The sequence below is a fragment of the Coffea arabica genome, chromosome 5e (genome assembly GCF_036785885.1).
Source record: "Coffea arabica cultivar ET-39 chromosome 5e, Coffea Arabica ET-39 HiFi, whole genome shotgun sequence".
Taxonomy (NCBI): domain Eukaryota; kingdom Viridiplantae; phylum Streptophyta; class Magnoliopsida; order Gentianales; family Rubiaceae; genus Coffea; species Coffea arabica.
This window is the reverse complement of record NC_092318.1, coordinates 37,226,880-37,247,758: the sequence shown is the minus strand read 5'-3', so window position 1 is coordinate 37,247,758 and position 20,879 is coordinate 37,226,880. Positions and strand designations below refer to the sequence as shown.

At 34.4% G+C, this 20,879-nt stretch overlaps 3 protein-coding genes across 3 annotated transcripts; all 3 read left to right on the top strand.

Moving 5' to 3' along the window:
* Positions 1-193: 193 nt before the first annotated feature.
* On the top strand, positions 194-3,426 carry LOC113718236 (uncharacterized). The gene is made up of 2 exons (XM_027243150.2): positions 194-404; positions 500-3,426. The coding sequence occupies exons 1-2, from the start codon at positions 194-196 to the stop codon at positions 3,424-3,426; spliced, it is 3,138 nt and encodes a 1,045-aa protein (XP_027098951.2).
* Positions 3,427-3,580: 154 nt separating this feature from the next.
* LOC113718237 (replication protein A 70 kDa DNA-binding subunit D-like) lies at positions 3,581-6,198 on the top strand. The gene is made up of 11 exons (XM_027243151.2): positions 3,581-3,727; positions 3,825-4,098; positions 4,211-4,307; positions 4,449-4,573; positions 4,671-4,752; positions 4,835-4,970; positions 5,071-5,228; positions 5,316-5,436; positions 5,548-5,721; positions 5,806-5,981; positions 6,105-6,198. The coding sequence occupies exons 1-11, from the start codon at positions 3,581-3,583 to the stop codon at positions 6,196-6,198; spliced, it is 1,584 nt and encodes a 527-aa protein (XP_027098952.2).
* A 3,008-nt stretch (positions 6,199-9,206) lies between these two features.
* On the top strand, positions 9,207-11,602 carry LOC113719666 (1-aminocyclopropane-1-carboxylate oxidase 1-like). The gene is made up of 4 exons (XM_027244928.2): positions 9,207-9,406; positions 9,598-9,824; positions 10,422-10,755; positions 11,093-11,602. Exons 1-4 carry the CDS (start codon positions 9,302-9,304, stop codon positions 11,384-11,386), a joined length of 960 nt encoding a protein of 319 aa, XP_027100729.2. The 5' UTR covers positions 9,207-9,301; the 3' UTR covers positions 11,387-11,602.
* Positions 11,603-20,879: the final 9,277 nt, after the last annotated feature.

Genomic DNA, 20,879 nt, shown 5'->3' with positions numbered 1-20,879 from the left:
TAAAAAAAAAATTCAAGATATGTTACTAAACATTTTTCCCTTAGCCTTGGCTTGGAGCTTTCAGCGTTCAAGATACGTACATTCAAGATACGTACGAGGTGATACGACACCTGCATCAGCAGGAAAACGGTTGGTTTTGCCTTCAACTTTTACCGGTGGACCAAGATATATGGTTCAAAATTATCAAGATGCAATGGCAATATGTAGATTCATGGGTCCTCCTGATCTTTTCATTACTTTCACATGCAATTCTAATTGGCCAGAAATCAGCAAGGGCATAAGTTTGATACCTGATCAAAAAGTTGTGGATCGACCTGATATCGTTGCACGTGTTTTTCACATAAAATTAGATCAATTTATGAATGATTTAACACATGGACAGCATTTTGGCAAGGTGATGGCAGGTATTTGATCTAACAAAATATTTTATTTATTTTTTCAAAAATATTTAATTTATATCAAATTCTCATTTCATTTCATATACTTATACTTTGTACAGCATTATATACAATTGAGTTTCAAAAGAGAGGGTTGCCCCATGCGCATATTCTGTTATTCTTACATCCAGATGATAAGTGCACTACACCAAGAGATGTTGATCGAATCATTTCAGCCGAACTGCCAGATAAGAATACTGATCCAATAGCTTATGAAGCAGTTTTACAATTTATGACACACGGACCATGTGGACCAGCTAATACAAGGTCACCGTGTATGGAAAATGGAAAGTGCAGTAAACATTATCCCAAATATTTTCAGACCGAAACAATAATTGATGAAAAAGGTTTTCCAGTGTATAGGAGAAGGGACAATGGACGAGAAGGTATTAAAGCTGGTGTGAAAATTGATAATCGATGGATCGTTCCTCATAATGTTGATTTGGTTGTCAAATATTGGGGACATGTTTGTGTTGAATTGTGCAATCAAAGCAGGTCTATAAAATATTTATTCAAATATGTGAATAAAGGATATGATAGAGCCACTTTTGTCATTGAGGAAAATGATGCAACTGATGGACAGAGTGGAACACGAGTTGTTCGTGAAGTGGATGAGATAAAAAAATATCTAGATTGCCGATATATATCAGCATCAGAGGCTTGCTGGAGAATATTTGATTTTGACATCCAATATCGGAGTATTGCCGTTCAAAGATTAAATTTTCATCTTCCAAATGAACAGCCAGTGCTATTTGGTGATAATGATCCTTTGGATGAAGTATTAAACAGAGCAGAAGAACATAGTACAATGTTCATTGAATGGATGAAAACGAATTCCATAGATACATCTGCTCAACAGTTGACTTATGCAGATTTTCCTACACAATGGACATGGAAAAAGAAGCTGAGAAAATGGGTTAAACGGAAGTCTGGTCGATCAATAGGTAGAATTTTTTATGCTCATCCTTCAACTGGAGAAAGATTCTACTTACGCATGTTATTGAACATTGTCAAAGGTCCAAGATCATTTGAGGAGATTAGGACAATTAACGGAGTCGTGCATCCAACGTTTAAAGCGGCATGTCAAGCGTTGGGATTATTGGGTGGTGATGAAGAATGGCATAATGCTATAAGAGAAGCAGCAAATTGGCAAACAGGTCAGCAATTACGTGAATTATTTGTGACCATGTTATTATTTTGTGAGGTATCTAATCCATTAGATTTATGGGAGAAAAATTGGGAATTTCTTTCTGATGACATATCCTATCGACAACGTCGTATACTCGGAGATAATTTTATATCTTTCAGTGATTCCCAAATAAAGAATTATGCACTTTATGAAATTGAAAAAATTCTCAATCGAAATAGTAGAAGTTTGAAAGAATTTCCTGGAATCCCATTTCCTGATATGCTATTGGATAATGATAATCGAAATCGGTTTATTATTGAGGAATTGAATTATAATAGGGAAATTCTTGCACAAGAACACTTTCAACTACGAAGTGGGTTGAATGAGCAACAGCTACAAGTGTATAATGCAGTCATTCATGCTGTTGATTATGGTCTCGGTGGTCTCTTTTTTGTTTATGGTAGTGGAGGAACAGGAAAGACTTATTTGTGGAGAACTATAATTGCTCGATTACGTTCACAAGGCAAAATAGTTTTGGTGGTAGCATCTTCTGGTATAGCTTCTCTATTGCTGCCTGGTGGAAGGACAGCTCATTCGAGATTTAAAATTCCTATAATTATAGACGGTGATTCTACTTGCGCAATATCACAGGGATCACAATTGGCTGAGTTAATTTGTAAGGCATCATTGATTATTTGGGATGAAGCTGTAATGTTACATCGAAATATTTTTGAAGCGGTTGATAGAACATTTAGGGATATCTTACGCTTTCATGATCCTGACTCTGCGCACAAAGTTTTTGGTGGCAAAACTATGTTACTTGGTGGTGATTTCAGGCAAATTCTTCCTGTTGTACCCAAAGGGGGTAGAACTGAAATTGTTGCTTCATCAATTAATCGATCTTCTTTGCTTTGGGGTCATTGTCATTTATATCTATTATCTTTGAATATGCGTATACGAGGTAATGACATGCATTCAGATTCTGTTGAAAGTTTAGAAGAATTCAGCAAATGGATTTTAGATTTGGGTGAAGGAAAATTACCAGCTATTTCCTTTGATGATGAAGACGAATCTACTTGGATAGAGATTCCTGATGATCTACTCATTCCTCAGGATACTGACTGCATACACCGCATTATTGATAGTACGTATCCTGATCTATTGGCTAATTATAATAATGCTTCATATCTTCGCAATAGAGCTATTCTTGCCCCGACCAATGATGTTGTTGATGAAGTAAATTCTGTTATTCTATCATCCATTCCTGCCCATTCCAGGATATACTTAAGTGCTGATAGAATCTGTCCCACCTCTGATTGCGGACTTGAGCAAGCTTCTTTATACCCGGTTGAGTTTTTGAATACACTTAAATTCTCTGGAATTCCAAATCATTCAATTGAGTTAAAGGTTGGAATTCCAATTATTCTGCTACGCAATATGAATCAGAGTCGGGGTCTATGCAATGGTACACGGTTGATAATTACAAATCTGGGAGATAACATCATAGAAGCTGAAATGATTACAGGGTCAAGTATAGGGACAAGATTTTTCATTCACAGGATTGACATGACTCCTACGGATTCAAAATGGCCTTTTGTGATGATTCGACGTCAGTTTCCTATTAAGGTTTGTTTTGCTATGACAATAAATAAGAGTCAAGGCCAAACTTTTGATAACGTTGGAGTGTACTTGACAAAACCTGTATTTAGTCACGGCCAATTATACGTTGCTGCTTCTCGAGTAACCTCCCGTCAAGGATTGAAGTTTTTGATCAAGGATGATCGAAATCCGGAAAATCGTCGTACAAGAAATATTGTTTATCGAGACATATATGATAATTTACACATTGGTATAGGTTAAATTCTAAAGCTTGATTTATAATTCATGCGTATGCAATTTTGTTTGTTTTTATTTATGCGCTTATTAATCATATATTCAAGTATTTAGTTTAGATACATATATGCAATTATTTTATAAGTTGGTGAATTTTGGTAGCAGACACAAGTTCGTTACAATGAATTCAAGCCACAAGCTCTTGAATCAGTTGACAGTGGGATTTGATTCCAAGAAAATCAAGGTTAGAGTGACGCGCATGTGGGATGCCATTAACACAAATACTGGTGATGTGTTTGCTCTTGAAATGGTACTGCTCGATGAAAATGTAAGTACCATCATTCATCCATCTATGACTGATTTCAGTTAAATTTGTTTCTTTCATGACAATTTTTTCCTAATCTATGATGTCTGAATTGTTTTAGGATAATCATATGGTAGCTATTGTACCAAAAAATTTGGTACAAAGGTTTCGACCACAACTACTTGAGGGAGATGTCTATATTTTGGAGAAATTTAGAGTGACACCAAGAAAACAATCTTGGAATGTTGTGCACAATGAGCATAATATTTATTTCACTTATACAACTCTGGTGAAAAAGCTTGATGGTCGAATGAGTTCAATAAAATTTCACAAATTTGAATTCATCGACTTCAATGACCTCTCTTCACGATGTCAAGTTTTTACATTCTTATCAGGTATGACGTAATAAGTTAATAGGGTAAATACTACTTTTAGTTTTATTTATTTGAAAGTAGTGATTCCTAGATAACTATATGTGTTATACTTATTTATTTGTGTGTAATATAGATGTGGTGGGAAGACTTTCTAAAGTGGGACCAATTTATGAAGTTTCGAAGAGTAATGGAACTGTAAAAAAACGAGATATTGCAATTACTAATAAAAGGTACTTGCTGCTTTTTTTTTTTTAAATTTAGTCTGCTAAATAAATTAGTTATAATATGAAGATCAGCTCATATTCTTATTTGAACAATTATTTTTGAGTAATTTCTATTCAAGTATTAATTTTGAGTGCTTTATATTGAAGTGGTGAAAGCATTAATGTCACATTATGGGGAACAACATCGAATCAATTTGATGATGAGACTATTTTGGTGTCTGATCAACCATTAGTGTTTGTGATCTCTTCAGTGACAGTTAAACAATTCAGAGGTAATGATATAAACATCAGTGAAACTCTCATAGTAAACATATTGTTATTTCTTTTCATTAGCATTCTTAATGGACCTCACGATAAATTGTTACTCAGGCTCATACTATCTGTCATCAACAACTGCCACACGAGTATATATGAATCTAAATATTTCTGAAGTTGCAGATTATTTGAATTGGTAAAGCTATATCTTTATTAAATGTTTGTTTAATATTTTCATATATATTGTATATAAGTAATTAAGATAAAATTGTTATTAGCATTGATAGCACTGCTCCTCAAACTATTGAGGTTTTACATCCTCCAAAGACGCGAGAAGCTATACAGCAACTAATGTTCAAGAATCGAAAATTATTATCAGAGATATATCAGATAATGGCCGGTGTTCAAACAGAGGTATAATTAAAGTTACAAGTTACAATTATAGCACATTAGTTTTCACAATTAAAAATATTTATTATTTAAATTGACTGCTTAGATCTTTTCATTTCTCTAGGAATTGGTTTACACTTCCAAAGTGACAATTCTGAAAGTTGATTTCAATAGTCAACTGTACTACAAAGCATGTCCGAAATGTCAGAGAAAAGTGACATTACAAGGATCTAATTTTGTGTGCAATGCTTGCAATCAAAATGTGGAGTATCCTAAATTGAGGTATGTCGTAGGTGTTAACCTTTTTATCATTTTAATTGCTACAATATCTACATAAATATAACTTTTAGAATATGTGTATTTATACAGGTATATGTTAAAAGTCTTGGCAAGTGATGCAACCGGTAGTGCTTGGTTTGTTATATTTGATCAAGAGGCTGAAAGAATAATAGAACACAAACTTTCTTTTGTTCTTGAAGAATTTAATAAGGTAAACTTATATCTAATTTTTGAGAAGTTTTTAATAATAGTAGACAATCCGACACTTATCTTAGCCGTTGAATATTCTAAAAAAAAAATCTATTATGCATTTCATTTTCAGGAAGGATTTAGCAATGAAATCGTGTCATCAATTATAAATAAGATCACATGGAAACCTTTTGTGTTCCAAATCAAGTTGAACAATTACAATCTGGAACAAGGTAGTAATAGATTTACAGTGACTAGATGGTTCCACTGTGATTTCGAGAGGGAAACGAATTTCATGCTTTCACAGGTAATGTGCAATAAGTTTCTCTTATATTTCACATATTATATCTCACATAATATTTTGCCTTTAATTTTGATAAATCATTATCAGATTGGTGGAACCAACAACCAATACCAACATGAAACATCTTCTTCCCAGATCCCAATTAGTACACCGGATGATTCTAATCAACAGCATTTCAATACACTTCATATGAATCATTCATCAGAGGGTTCAACAAAAATCACAGAAGAAGGAAATCCTCATAAAAAGATTTGCATGAGAAGGTAGATTTAATATACTATTTTACTTTCTTAAATTATAATCTTTACGTATTGTTATACATAACCTTGAATGCGATAAATCATTTATTTTTTTATACTTAGTTATCCTGTTTTCCTATCATGCAGTGATAATGAAAAACCAATAAATGCTGATTTGCATGGACAAATCGAGGAGAATGTTCAAACAGAAGAAAATTCAAAACAAGTTCCTGAAGAATAGAATATTATTTAATACTATTTACTGCACTTTTTTATTTATTTTCAAGTTTTTGAACGTTATGGTATTGTTGAATGTAATTTTTTTCATTTTTGAATCATTATTCACTGAATTAGATGTTTAAATTTATATTATAAGAATACTTTATATTACAATGCGCACATAGTAATATACTTAAGACAAGTTATAATAGATTATACATTAAATTTGTATTTTATATCGATATTTTTATAAAATTAACTAAATATTTATTAATTTTTTGACGATTCCCGTTCAACGAACGGGTACAAAACTAGTTTAGCATATAATGTCCCTTGGAGGGGGGGGGGGGGGGGGAGCCACAGGCAAAACAGAGGTCAGAATCCTGAAGGAGTCTGCAAAGGCCCGCGACAAAGTCGAGGGTCTCTGCAAAAAGTTGAAAGCGCCAAAACTTTTGTTCATCAGCTTTGCACTGCTTTCATAATCACTGCCTCGCAGGACCACAGACTTATCTTTATCTCTCAATATGACCATTATGCCCGTTTACCTTATGGCCTTTGCTTATATGTTTCTATAACTGTTGAGTCTTTCAATAATATTCTGCCTTCCAAACAGTAACACAATTCAATCCGAAATGAGGAATTTGGAATTTGGAATTTGGAATTTGGAATTCGAAATTTTGTATTTATATTTTTTCTTAATATCACTTTTGTATTAATAATAATTTAAACAAATCTTTCTTGTATCATTAACAATATGTTTATATTAACATATATGAATAAACGATAACAAATATTAACTTAAATTGAACCTTTATATTTTACAGATGATAACATTAATAATCTTATTTTCATAGATTCGAAGATACGTGTATTCAGATTGGATATTATTTTTTTTTAAAAAAAGAAGTGGTTATAAATAAAATTGAAGATATGTTACTAAACTCTTACAATTGAAGATCAACATGCCTTTTAAAAAAAAACATATGTAGTGAAAGAAGATGTACCTGATAATCAAGAGGAGTGGAAACCCAAAATTGATACTTTAATGTGCCAACCGCTTGCACTGAAAATACCTAACCATGAATTTGATGCTTGGAATCAATATATTAGAGGCTATATGTAGTGTAGGCATAAGAAATAAGAATTGATAAGAATATAAAGAGATGTTGATAAGAACATTAAAAGTATGTTTATCTTAATTTAAGTTGCTTAAAGTATATAACTTTGGGTAGGAAGTAAGAATCCTATAATATTAAGAATTAACATGTAAGATGAACATGTCTCGTTAACAAACCACGTAGTATAGCCGAGTAATAAATATGTTTACTAATTATACTCGGCAACTACTATATGTTTACTAATCATTTATTAAGAATGGGTACAAAACTTTGTTTCGTTTATTAAGAGTCCTATAATAAAATTTATTAAGAATCCTATTAGAAAACTACTTGTCGTCTCGTTAAGCCACGTAGGAAAGAGAAAACATGAAACGATAAGTATGAGGATACGACTTTATTATATATATATATGATTTCAGGGAGGTAATACATAAAGTTCTAAAAAAAACATGTATTATGAAGTTAAATTATGTATATGAACTAACTAAATAGAAATCTAAAAGCATTTAAAGTCTAAAAGATAATAATTTTCATGAGGCAAAACTTAGATTGGGGGGAGGGGGATAAAAATATGATTTTAAATGGAAAATCTTCAAAGTATTCAGGAATCAAAAGGAATTTTTCTGAACTTGGGAGCAGCTGCCCCCTAGCCCCCTTGTGACTCCCCACTGCCGGCTGCCATAAAAAAACAAAAAAGATTGACATAATCACTTAAATTTGACTGATACATGAAACAAAGTCGGTAATGCAAGACGTCAGAAGTTTTAACTATTTATCCTTATTTGTCTTCTTAAAGAGGACAAACACGACGACAAACACGACGATAAAGAAAACCCAAGTTGGATTCATTCATCAATTAGCCAATAAAACTGTCTGTTTCCTTTTAGAACCAGTAAGGAAAGTGAAAACATCTATGGGTTAGACCAGGGACTTTGCCAAGCTTGAAAACCTTATTCCATCCCGCAGCCACAGGTTTATGGATTAAAAAAAAAGGGATTTGTGCGCCTCAATAATTGCTAAATGATGGATAAGGAACGGTTGGAGGCAAAATTGATTTTAAACGGTTGAGATCAGTTTTTGTATAGGTTGCATGAGATAAATGTTAACATATTTTAAACGTATAATTGTAAATTTTGATATAGGTCATATAAAATTTTTTGCATGAATTATTACTTAAATGGTATATCTATTTAAGTATGAATTAATTTATTCTACATTATCAACGTATAAATTTTTTATGTTTCTGAACAAATTTAAGTGCATGACATATACTTTTTATTTAAATGTAAGAATTATTTATATAATTACTAGTGTATAAAATCTTATTATACAAATCCATCCAAGTAGTCAAGCAGTTTTGTATGATAACAGCTCTGATCACATTTCAACAAAACAATAATAACAATAATAATAGCCAGCCGTCCAAAGGGCGGTGGTCACCACCAAGCAATTTAGTCTTTGGTGGCGTGGGAGGTCAATGATTCAATTCTTACATTTCACCAATTTATCATTATATGTGGTTGTCTTGAGTGGCTTTCTCCGAGGGTATTTCAACTCTTATTGACTCCCCCTCCTCTTAGATTAGGATAGATTAGATTATAGAAATATTACTATTGCGATAAAAAAAAATAATAACAATAACAATAAAATAGGGCAGCCACACATTATCGGTCAAAATGAAAATGTCCAGCCATCAGAAGTGGGACCTTTGCACTTCAGATAAGATGGTCCAACAAGGCAAAACGACCTAGAACAACTGGAATTTAAGTCATGTGTTGTTGGTGGGCCAAATGGAAATTTCCATCCATTTACAACCTTTCCACCACTACATGATTTTCAAGTGTTCTCTGAGTCTCCACTCCTGCCAGCTTTCTCCTATAAATTGCCACCCCAAAATCCAAATCCCACACACAACACACAAACACACAAAATACACAACAAAATCCAACTCCCACGCACAAAACACACATTTAGGAAAGAAAAATAGCCACCACAAAGGCTAGTAAGATGGAGAACTTCCCAGTAATCAACATGAAAAACCTCAATGGTAACAAGAGAGCTTCCACCATGGAGCATATAAAGGATGCTTGTGAAAACTGGGGTTTCTTTGAGGTACTACACATTCCTTTTTTTTTTAATTTTCTTTCTGATATAAGGCAAACTAGTGTACCTCATTTTGTTTTTTTTTGATGTAACAAACTGCTGTAGAGGTTTACATTTTAATGAGTTTGTTTTAATTTTAATGGTTCTAAGAAGTTTACATTATTAACTTTTGTTTCTTTTCTTTTGAAACTTTGATGTAGTTGGTGAACCATGGAATCCCACACGAGATGATGGACACAGTTGAAAGATTGACAAAAGGTCATTACAAGAAATGCATGGAGCAAAGGTTCAAGGAGTTGGTGGCAAGCAAGGCTTTAGAGGGTGTACAAGCTGAGGTTACGGATATGGATTGGGAGAGCACATTTTTCTTGCGCCACCTTCCTGTCTCAAACATTTCACAAGTCCCTGATCTAGATGATGAATACAGGTAATAATTATGGCACATTTCCCACTTCAAGAAATATTTTGAAGCAAGTCTTATGTGGATAAGTAATCATTTTGCTGACAGAAAGATAACTAAAAAAAATTTGAAGAAATCATCAGTATGAATTTGTCTTCATGTTACTTGTAATAATTCATAGCTTGGTTGTTAAAGGTTGTAAATTTGAGTCTTTGTTAACATTTTATTTGTGTTCTAAGCACGGATTTTCTTCTCGTCCTTGTACTATTAGAGTGTCGTTTACAGATGTGGAAAGTTATTCAAGACAAGATCTTAACAGGAGCATGAAAACCATAAATACTGTTGCGCTATAGTTAGTTCCTAGGTCCCAACACAACAGCCATACTTCTGCGTCCCTTCTCAAGAAACAGATAGATTTGGATTTCCATTCAGGTTTATCAATAAAATAGCCTTTCATCAGACACAATTATTGACAACTTTGCTTAAAATATGTTAAAATATTCCCTTGTCAACGCCTAAAAAGCAAGATATATCCATAGCTCTGTCATAGGCTATTTTTCTCTTTTTTTATTAATTCCACCTATCCAATCAAATTTTCCTCATTATTTTTTGCTTATGGTGCAGGACCCTCATGACGGAGTTTGCTGTAAGATTAGAAAAATTGGCTGAAGAACTTCTTGATTTACTATGTGAAAATCTTGGTCTTGGGAAGGGCTATTTGAAGAAAGCCTTTTATGGTTCAAAAGGTCCCAATTTTGGCACCAAGGTTAGCAACTACCCTCCATGTCCCAAGCCAGAATTGATTAAGGGACTTCGACCACACACTGATGCTGGTGGGATTATCTTGCTTTTCCAAGATGATAAAGTAAGTGGTCTACAACTCCTCAAGGGTGATCAATGGATTGATGTCCCTCCAATGAAGCACTCTATTGTGGCCAACCTTGGTGACCAACTCGAGGTACACTTTAATTTCTTGGGATAAAAAATTTATACTTTTATAAGTAATATGATAGTACTAAATAAAATAAACAAAAGATTTCTTACTTTCATACCAACATATTACGTATATTTACATTCGTGCCTCATAAATAAATATTACTTATGAATAGATTATTTCTCATAAAAATTACTTATAATTACGGAATATCATACTAGATTTAGAGGGGTGATTGTAATTTGTAAGCAACACTAAGCATCAATATTAATTTATGCAAAAATTAATAAATCGAATTGACTGTTTATTCATATATTTCTTTTTTATTTAGGATTCTAATTATGTTACAAATTAATCACAGGTGATTACCAATGGAAAATACAAAAGTGTGCTCCACCGAGTCATAGCTCAAACAGATGGAAATAGGATGTCACTTGCTTCATTCTACAATCCAGGCAATGATGCAGTTATTTATCCAGCACCAGCACTACTGGAAAAAGAAGCAGAAGAAAGAAAAGAAGTCTACCCAAAATTTGTTTTTGATGACTACATGAAACTGTATGCTGGACTTAAATTCCAGGCCAAAGAGCCAAGATTTGAACTCATGAAGAACGTGGAAGCCAATGTTACCATGGGTCCAATTGCAACTGCCTAGACTCATAGGAATAAAACGGTGCTAGGATGTTTTCTTCTCCCTCTTATGTTTTCTACTTATTATTATTATTATTTTTTATTGTGGGGGTTGTTGGTTATTCCCAGTCATTTGTTGCTCCAGAGAGGAGGGTCCTTTATACATCTGAGGGACCAAAATTTATTATGTACTAAGAATTCTAAGACAAAGAAATAAAATAAGCTATACATTTCTCCAAAATCATTTGTGACTACTGTTGCAAAGCTATATGGTTGATTGACCTAATATTTGGTTTAATTGCCTTTAAAAGTCCTTAAAATTTTCTCAATTATTAGACACTCAACATTTTACTTTAATTTATGAATGCCGGATCAATTTAGTCCTCAAATTTCTAACAAATCTGACAAATCAAATATCTGGTACTTCGAACAAAAATACAATTATGTTTGGAACTATGAATTACAATTATCAAACTTAAGAGAGAAAACTTACAGGAGCAACCGTTATCAATATGCAAGAAAAGCTAAGTTTGTCACACATAACTACTTATTTAATAGTTGTAAGATAATGATTAACATATTATACATGTTAAGCATTTAACATTAATGCATTAGTAACATGGCCGAGAACTTAAAATTGGCAATATCCTTCAAAAGCCCACTTTTTGGTGCCAAATCAGGAATAACATAAACAAGTCATCAATAGCCAAGACAAGCCAACGATTTGTTGGCTACTAGGGTTAAATGAAAAGAAAAAAAAATCATTCAACATTCACCAGATTTGCACTTTGCCCCCTTCAACTTAACAAACAGGCAGTTTGCCTCTCTAGTAAATCTGGTTAGTGATTTTAATGGACAAAACTCAAAAGTCAAAAGCAAGCCAGGTTACCCTCAAGCTGACAGAAATATGGTTGATTACGAATGGTAAAAGGTTTTTAGAGTTAAATATATTTTGTAGAATCATTTAAGAACCAAATAATAATTTGGATGTAGTTTAGAGGAAAAATCAAGGTTGATTGGCAAGATAAAACAATGCTTGTAAGTTCAAGAATTCTCTATTCTCTTTTTCTTTCTTTTTTTCCTTTTTTTTTGGCGAGTTTTTTCTCGAAACATGTGTCACTATTATCCCTCATCTTTCATATATCACAAGAACAAGCAGACACACACACACATGTAATTTATACCTTTCTAGTCTTTTACTTTTCACAAGGAGCTGAATTTTGTGTGCTTCTTTCTGTGGATGGAGACACAAGTTTTCCTCTAGTAAGTATGAGGATTAAATAACCAACTACTCTAGCCACTAGAGATAGTTATAAAACTCTTCTTCAATGTAGGTCAAGGGATCATGGTCTATATTTTAAAAAATTTAGAATTATTTGAAAAAATTTCATTAGTTGGTGCTTAGGTACCTGTTTCGATTGGTGGTGATTCAGTTTCTGGCTAAAAAAAAATAAAAGTATGAGGATTAAATACTGGATTTTTATGATATAAACTGTGTATAGGTACAAGATAGGTCATAGTTTTGTCATTTATTTTATAATTAATTCACTCCTATTATCTTACCAACTGTGCATTAGTTAACGGATTCTACTCACTTTTAAAAATTTGTATTTATTGCATGGAATAGAACAAAATACCATAAAAAGGTGCTAATTTGACGGTAGTTAACAGAAGAATTTGAATAGTAAAAGGGAACAAGAGTCCAAACGGAGATTGGTTCCCTTATCCAGTGGTCAACTGCGGCAGACTAGGAGAAAATTTTGGGGAACTTCCCTTTTTCTGTTTTTAGTAATTTCCAAAGAGGACGGAGGTCAGGCTCAACTAGGAGTCTTCCCTTCTATTCCTCTTGGTAGTCGGATAGGCAGTAGGAAAAAAATTGAGAAGAAAAGGGGCGCAGTCAATCTTAACTCCTTTTTGCTCTTGACTTTTTCGTCTTTTTGTGGCTATTGATTCCATCGTATGTCAGAGCAAAGGAAGAAACAATTGGTCATTCTTTTGACTTAGCAGATCTTTTGCTTATTTTTAATTGAATCGATTTTCTTCATCGCATTGAGGAACAATGTATGCTACAATTGTTTCTACGATTTCGCATGAGATTGTTCCAACAAAGATGAACTAAATCTCTTTTTCTAGTCAACGAGCAACGGATGCTTTGGTTTATCTAAAAATTGTGAGATCGAATTAATTTTATTTATTCATCTTATTTACTGGTATTTGCATATTCTCTGATTGTAGTGCTTATGGTTGTTTTATTAATTGAGTATCACGGGCCCGGACATTGAATTAATTTAGCAATCTAATGTCAATTGGAGCATTGAATCCGTAATTGTTCAATTGCTCGAAAATAGTGATAACTGGTATGATTGGGTTTGTGTCAGGAGAATATGCAGACTAATCTAAAATAACCTTGGTAGTGTGTTATTTGGTTAGAATAGAGCTCCTCTAATACGTAAGGCAATTGGAAAATTAAATCTTACAGGCGTACCTAGAATTAATTCTCGATTAGAGTAGTAATTGACGGGCGTATCTCAGTCATCGATACAGTAAGGAAGAGTTGACTGTCATCGCTTGTTTGGCAGTTATAACTTATTTATTAGTTAATAATTGGAATTATCTCTGCATCGATGATCAATTAATTTAACCATTACTGAAGTTATTTCTTGGTCAGAGTTTAGTCATTATTAATTCGAGTTTTAATAGTTTGTTATTTAATTTTTAGTTGGCTATTTACTTTTAGTCAAACAATTTAATTATTACCATTGCTATAAAAAAAACCCCATCGTTAGTGTGAATTTCAAAATAGACAAATATCCCCAATCCCTGTGGATTCGACTCTGCGTATCACTATCTGCATAAATTATATTTTGTTTGAGTAGGTATTTATTATTGTACAGGCTCGACAACCTGTCAATTTTTTGCGCCATTGTCTGGGACTGGCGTTAGTTAATTTGTTTCTTTTAAGTTCATTTTCGTTTTAATTTTCTGGTATTTTTCTAGTTTATGTCTCGGGTTTTTCGTACAGGCGAATTGATTTTTGATCCTGAAGTAGAGAAAACTACTCGTCGAACGCGAAAAGAGACCAGACAACTCAGAGAAGAGCAATCTAGTGCTGCATCTCAAAGACCTGATCCAGAAGTTGAATCAACAAGTTCGCTTGGCGATACTTCGAATGACCCGGATCGAGAAGAAATCACTATAGCTAATACACAGACATTGAGAGAGTTGGTTGTTCCTAATTTAAATCAATAACCCTTATGCATTACTTTTTCGAATTTAAATGATAACACCCTGTTTGAATTAAAATCTGGGCTAATTCATCTTTTACCATCTTTTCATGATTTACCAGATGAAAAGCCTTATAAGCACTTGCAGGAGTTCGATGTTATTTTCAACAGTATGAAACCCCCGAAAATTATGGAAGAACAGATAAAAATGAGAGCATTCCCCTTCTCTCTTAAGGACTTAGCAAAATACTGGTTGTACTACCTATCTCTAGACAGTATCACCACGTGAGAGCAGCTGAAGAAAAAATTTTAGAAAAAATATTTTCCTGCATCTTGAGCTGCAAGTCTGAGAAAGGAGATACGCGGTATCAAGCAATATTCACGAGAGTCGCTCTATGATTACTGGAGAAATTCAAAAAGTTATACATCAAATGCTCTCAACACCAAATAAGCAAGGAATTGCTTATCCAATATTTTTACGATGGGCTAATTTTCAGAGACAGGAGTATTATTGATGCTGCAAGTAGAAGGGCGTTGGTGAACAAGACTTCTCGAGAAGCATGAGAGTTGATTGAAGAGATAGCCGAAAACTCCCAGCAATTCGATATAAGAGAAGATATTCCGATACACTCCCAGATATCCTTTATCCAATAGCAGTTATCCGAATTAACATCTTTTATTAGGCAATTGACTGTAGGAAATCTTCCACAAGCCAAGGTGTGTGGGAATTGCACTGCTATAGGTCACTATACAGAGATGTGCCCAATGATTCAAGAAGAAAGTGTCGAGTAAGTAAACATGGTTGGTTACGTGCCCGCGCCGAGAAAGTCATATGACCCGTACTCGAACACATATAATTCGGGTTGAAAAGATCACCCTAACTTTAGTTATGGAGGAAATAGGCAATCAAATTTTGCATTGAATAAACAGCAAGGGTATCAACAGTAGTATCAACCTCACCTGCCATCATCTTCTCTAAGCTCAAACCTATCTCTAGAAGAAATGATGAAGCAGTTAATTTTTAGTCAACAAAAGATAGATTCTGACCTATAAAATATAAGGAATCAAATGGAACAGTTCAAGCAATGCAGAGTCAGATGAGTCAAATGGCATTAGTAATCGACCGCCTGGAATCCCAAGTTCACGAAAAATTGCTGTCTCAACCTAAACTTAACCTAAAAAATGTAAGTGCAATCAACTTAAAGAGCGGGACGGAAATTCAGGGATCCGAACTCGTGACTCCAAAAGACAAGAATGAAGAAAAAATCGAGAAAGAGCTTAAGGAGGAGGACAGAAACAGCAAAAATTCAGTGGTACTCCCTGACCCAATGTCGCGCCCCATTTTTTGAGAAAAATAAATGAAAGATAGTTGTTTGAAATCATAATGTGTAGTGTGTGTGAATGTGAGAAATAAAGGGAAAGGCCATGGGATTTTTTAAATGCGACGATTTGGCCAAAATGACAATCTAAAAAGGTTTTTCAATAGAAAAGTAGGAGTCGCCACTTGGTATTGAGTTGGGGTGTACCAAGTCACCCAAAAAGTAGTTTTTGAAAAATGAAGTAAAACCTTTTTAGATGACTCTTAGTCTACGAAAATCAAAAAGACGAGTTCGGGGGTCACAGTTAATAAAAGGGAAGGCAAAGACAAAGTTTAAGACACCCTTTTACCCTAGTCTAAGCTAGTTGCGTGATTTAGTGATAATTTTCCTAATTTCTACCCAAAAGATGTATTGCATTGTGGATGTGTCTAACATGTATGCAACCTAAATCTAATGAATGGTTTGAAAGGGGGTAAAATGTCTCTTTAGAGGCTCGATTGGTCCTAATCACATGAATTGTGATAGCCAATGGTGAATCCCCAAAGAGGTCACGAATAAATGCAAATGAATGCTCAAGTAATAATGAATGTGTGCGAAAAATGTCTTTGAGTGTAAAAACGAGTGCTAGGTGCAAGTGTGCAAATGAGTATGTAAAAGTGCACGTGTACAAATGTGAGAGAGTGTAAAGTGATAGTGTGAAGAGAAAATGTGAAAAGTGGTAGTGTGGTAGTGTGTGAAGTAAAAATTTAAAAGGTGGTAGTGTGTGAAGTGAAAAGTAAAATGTGCAATGTGGCGGTGTGCAAATGTGTAAAATGGTATTGTGAAAAGTAAAAATGTAAAAGTGGTAGTGCGTAAAGTGGAAAAGTAAATGGTAATGTAAAAATGCATGAGCCCTAGAGGAATGCAAACATGACGGGTACGGGGAGACCCTAAATCGTGACTTTTGATTTGTCTTTTGGTTAGAAAGAAAACAAGCGTGCTAAGACTATATGTAGCCAAACTCGTCTGTTTCCCTTACCAGAAGGGTGACTCCCTAACCTAATCAAGCAAATGACCCTAATAACTAGAATGAAATGCAAAATCCTAAAAATCATGTTTCAAATGCGGGAAAGGGAGTGAAGGATCATGCAAAAATGTAAAACTAAAAGAAAAAAAATGAATGAAGATGTAGTAAAGGCATGCAAATATGTACTAGCGAGGGACGGTCCTATTGGATCTAGTATCGGACTAGCCCTTCACTAACGCTCTCTCACAAGCATTGGACTTGTGAGTGATCGAGGGGAAGACCATGACTAGCATTGGACTAGCCACGGTAACGTGCATTCCATCCACATAATCAGATATAATACTAAAGCAAATAGACAGGCAAAGCACATAGTTTCACATAGCACGTGGCACATAAGCATGCTTATCTAGATGCAGAAGCCTAGGGAAAACAATTAAACACATAGGCATGTAGCACGTAAGCAAATAGCACATAAGCCCTATCTATTACAAAAGGGGAGCCCTACTACAATCTAAAAGGGGGAAATGAAATAAATAATTAAAATAAATACCTAACTATTACAAATTTGGCATTCAAGTGCCTTTCAAATGATCAAGATTGAACTAAAATAACTATACAAAACTAAAGCCAATAAAGCAAATGAATAAATAAATAAACATTCAAGAGGCATGCAATTAAACGCGTAAAGTCACATAGGGCACGTAGTGTCAAATAAAGTAAGAAATAAGGGATAAGGTGTACCTCCCTTGAGTTAGGACCCTAATGAAGTGAAATTACTTATTTACACTCCAAAATAAAAGAAAAGGTCAAGGCATCGCTTTAATTAAAGAATAATCACATGAAATGAGAATAAGTATGAAATGGAATCAATCCAAGACATTTAAAGGAAGGCGGACAACCCATGTAAAATTAAAACAAGTAATGACTTGATTGCAAAAACTAAAGAAATTTGAGGGGTCAATTTGATTGATTTTTCCAATTGTTTGGGCCATAGAGAATTAGACAAGAAACAAGGGTTAAAGTGTAATTATTGAAACTTGATTCATGCATGCAATCCCAAGCTTTCGGCCAACTGAAGCTACTTTGCTTCTACCATTTCGCAGCTTGTTAACAACCCAGAAAAATGGCCAAAGTTATAAACAAAACCCAAGCCTCATCAATTTCTCTACAACTATCATTGACATAAGATTGAGCATGCAAACAAGTTGAGGAAACCCAGCTTTGTGGGCTGTTACGGGACAAAGGAAAAGCAGCAAAAACATGAGAACGAAATGCAGCTTTCTTTCATTTCCTGTGTTTTTAATACAAGTATGCAAGTTCCTCTTCACTAAATATAACTAAAAACTGAACTAGACATCAAACTTTAATCTTAAACAATGAAATCACATAAATTCCATCATCCAAGCATGCAAACTTTTCAAGAATTTTCTGGGTTTCATTATCAACATATAAATCTTGCAAATCACTTGCCATGCTAGCAAAAAACCTGCAACTTACTCCATTCAACAGTAAAACTCAATATCAAAACTACACCCACAACAAGAAACGGAGTAGCAGCAATCAAGGAAACATCAAAGCAGACTTGCTTGAAGTTTTACGTCAATTTTCTGGGTTTTTTCAATTACACTAAACCAGTTCATGACTCAAGCAAGAAGCCATGATACAATCCTATAAAAGACAGCCATTCCTACCCTCCAAAAAACCCAATCCAAACAGAACCCAACTCTAGATCTATACATTCCAAAAGATTCTGAATAAAGAAAAATCAAAGCTGAGAACTTTCTGCAATTTTTCGGCTTCCATATGCGCAGGGAGACAAAAAAAAAAGTTCATCAAACCCCAACCAAGGTCCGGCAGTACAAAGGCATATGAACATCTACCAACTTCAAATCTAAAGCTTCAAGAAACCAGCCTAAGACCCAAATCATAAGCACAAACAAGATACTAAGAACAAAACTTGCAACCCACGGACAGCACTCATTCAGTTTTACAAGGGAAAGAAAGCACGAAAGCTAACAGCTTTTTAGTTCCTAAGTTTGCAACAAGAAGATTCTAAACACAGCTTTGATAGCAAACATGTTCATGGCATCCCCAGTCAAGCGACAAACAAAAACAAGAACGTCAAACAGGTCACAACTTTAGCAACCAAAGAAAGAAAAAGGATGATTTGCAGTCATCGTCCTCAAGCATCGACAAAACTTAGGAAAGGAAGAAAATCATGCATAAAAGGGTTCAGATCTCTTATAAAATTGTGTCAAACCAAGATTGAGAAGAATCCACGATTACCTGAGAGCACTTAGGCTGCTAAACAAACAGGAGAGGCTCCCAGAAATCGAACGGTTCTGGCAAACGAAATCCACGAACTAGGTCGGGGAAGATTCCAGCGCTGATGCAGGGGATGCTAGCCGAAGATCAATCCTTTTTCTTTTTCTGGTTTTCTTCCTCTCTGTTTTCCCGGCCGCCACCCTTACTCTCTATCTCACACTCTCGGTTTCTCCCTCGCTCAGCCTCCCTTTCTCCCTTTTTCTTTTCCGGCAGCTCTCCTATCTCACCCTCCAGCCGCCACTCACTTCTTGGTCTCCCTTTTGTCCAGCTCTCTCAGTTTTCCTCTCCAGCCGCAAGCTCTCTCTTTTCCCCGTAGCTTTTCTTTTTTTCTTACTCCGCTCCCCAGATCTCTTCCTCAGCCCGTAGGTTTCTTTTTTTTTCTGTATCTCTCTCGCTCAGTTCTCCTTTTCCAATCCGTTACCTCTTTCTCCCTTTTGCTCTCAGACCTCTCTTGAAGCTCTCTCAATCTCTCGGCTCTCTCTCCCTCCAATCCTAGCCGCCCCAAGCTTCCCTCATTCTCCCTAGATTCACTCAGCCGCTGTTTTTTCTCCCCCTTTTCTTTAGCCGCCATCCGATCCTTTTTATATGAAGTACCAACTCTCAACCCTTACCTCAAAGATCAGGATGAGAGTTGGGATTTGCTCACTATTTTAGAGCCACCCGATGGCCTTGTTCCAGAAGGTCCTTGAAAAGAATCCAAGGGAATGAGGTGGCCGGAAAATTTTTTTGTTTGGGAGAAAAACCAGAAAATGAATAGAAAATGACGGGGAAAAATGGAGCCACAATGCCTCTGTACTTCTGCCGCCTGCATGGCCCTTTTTTTTTAAAATAAATAACAAACTTGCATAAATCGAATCTAAAAAATGTAAAGCATATTTTTGTGAACAATTTCTTTTTTTTCAATAAAATTTTAATGCTAAAAAATGTCTGAAAATAAAATTGAAATTAAGAAACCAATGAGCAAAAAGGGATAATAATAATAAATAAAGCTAAATTAAAAATTTTAATAACTAAAATGCTAAAAAGTCTAAAATAAAATCACGAGATTAATAAAATAAAAATAAACGATAATTATCAATAAAATAAATGAAAAATGAAATAAATTAAAATTTTGGTGTCTACACCCAATCATTGAGGTTAAAACTAATCCCCCTCATTTTTTCTAGTAGGTTGGAGAAATCGAAAAAGCAGAACAAGGAGAAAGAGATCTTGGAGGTATTTTGCAATGTAGAGATCAACATTCCCCTACTAGATGCAATCAAACACGTGTCAAAATACGTGAAATTTTTAAAAGATTTGTGCATCAACTGAAGAAGGCTGATGGGAGATGTAAGAATTATTGTGAGAGAGAACGTGTCAGCAGTTCTATAGAGGAAACTCCTACCAAAATGTGGGGATCCAGATATGTTTTCTATCCCCTGTAGGATAGATAATACTTTGCTAAAAATGTCATGTTGAATTTAGGAGTATCAATCAATGTAATGTCTAAATCTATCTATGCTTTCTTGAACCTAAGTCCGTTAAAAGAAATTAGGATAATAATTTAATTAGCTGATCGAACGAATACATATCCTGATAGATTGGTCCAAAATGTGTTGGTTAAAATTAATGAATTGGTATTCCCAACTGATTTTTATATATTTG

Coding starts and splice junctions, on each gene's coding strand:
- LOC113718236 (XM_027243150.2), top strand. CDS start 194: ATGGCAATATGTAGATTCATGGGTCCTCCTGATCTTTTCATTACTTTC. Junction 405..499: donor TTTTGGCAAGGTGATGGCAG/GTATTTGATCTA, acceptor TACTTTGTACAG/CATTATATACAATTGAGTTT.
- LOC113718237 (XM_027243151.2), top strand. CDS start 3,581: ATGAATTCAAGCCACAAGCTCTTGAATCAGTTGACAGTGGGATTTGAT. Junction 5,437..5,547: donor TTCTTGAAGAATTTAATAAG/GTAAACTTATAT, acceptor TTTCATTTTCAG/GAAGGATTTAGCAATGAAAT. Junction 5,722..5,805: donor CGAATTTCATGCTTTCACAG/GTAATGTGCAAT, acceptor AATCATTATCAG/ATTGGTGGAACCAACAACCA.
- LOC113719666 (XM_027244928.2), top strand. CDS start 9,302: ATGGAGAACTTCCCAGTAATCAACATGAAAAACCTCAATGGTAACAAG. Junction 9,825..10,421: donor GATCTAGATGATGAATACAG/GTAATAATTATG, acceptor CTTATGGTGCAG/GACCCTCATGACGGAGTTTG. Junction 10,756..11,092: donor ACCTTGGTGACCAACTCGAG/GTACACTTTAAT, acceptor AATTAATCACAG/GTGATTACCAATGGAAAATA.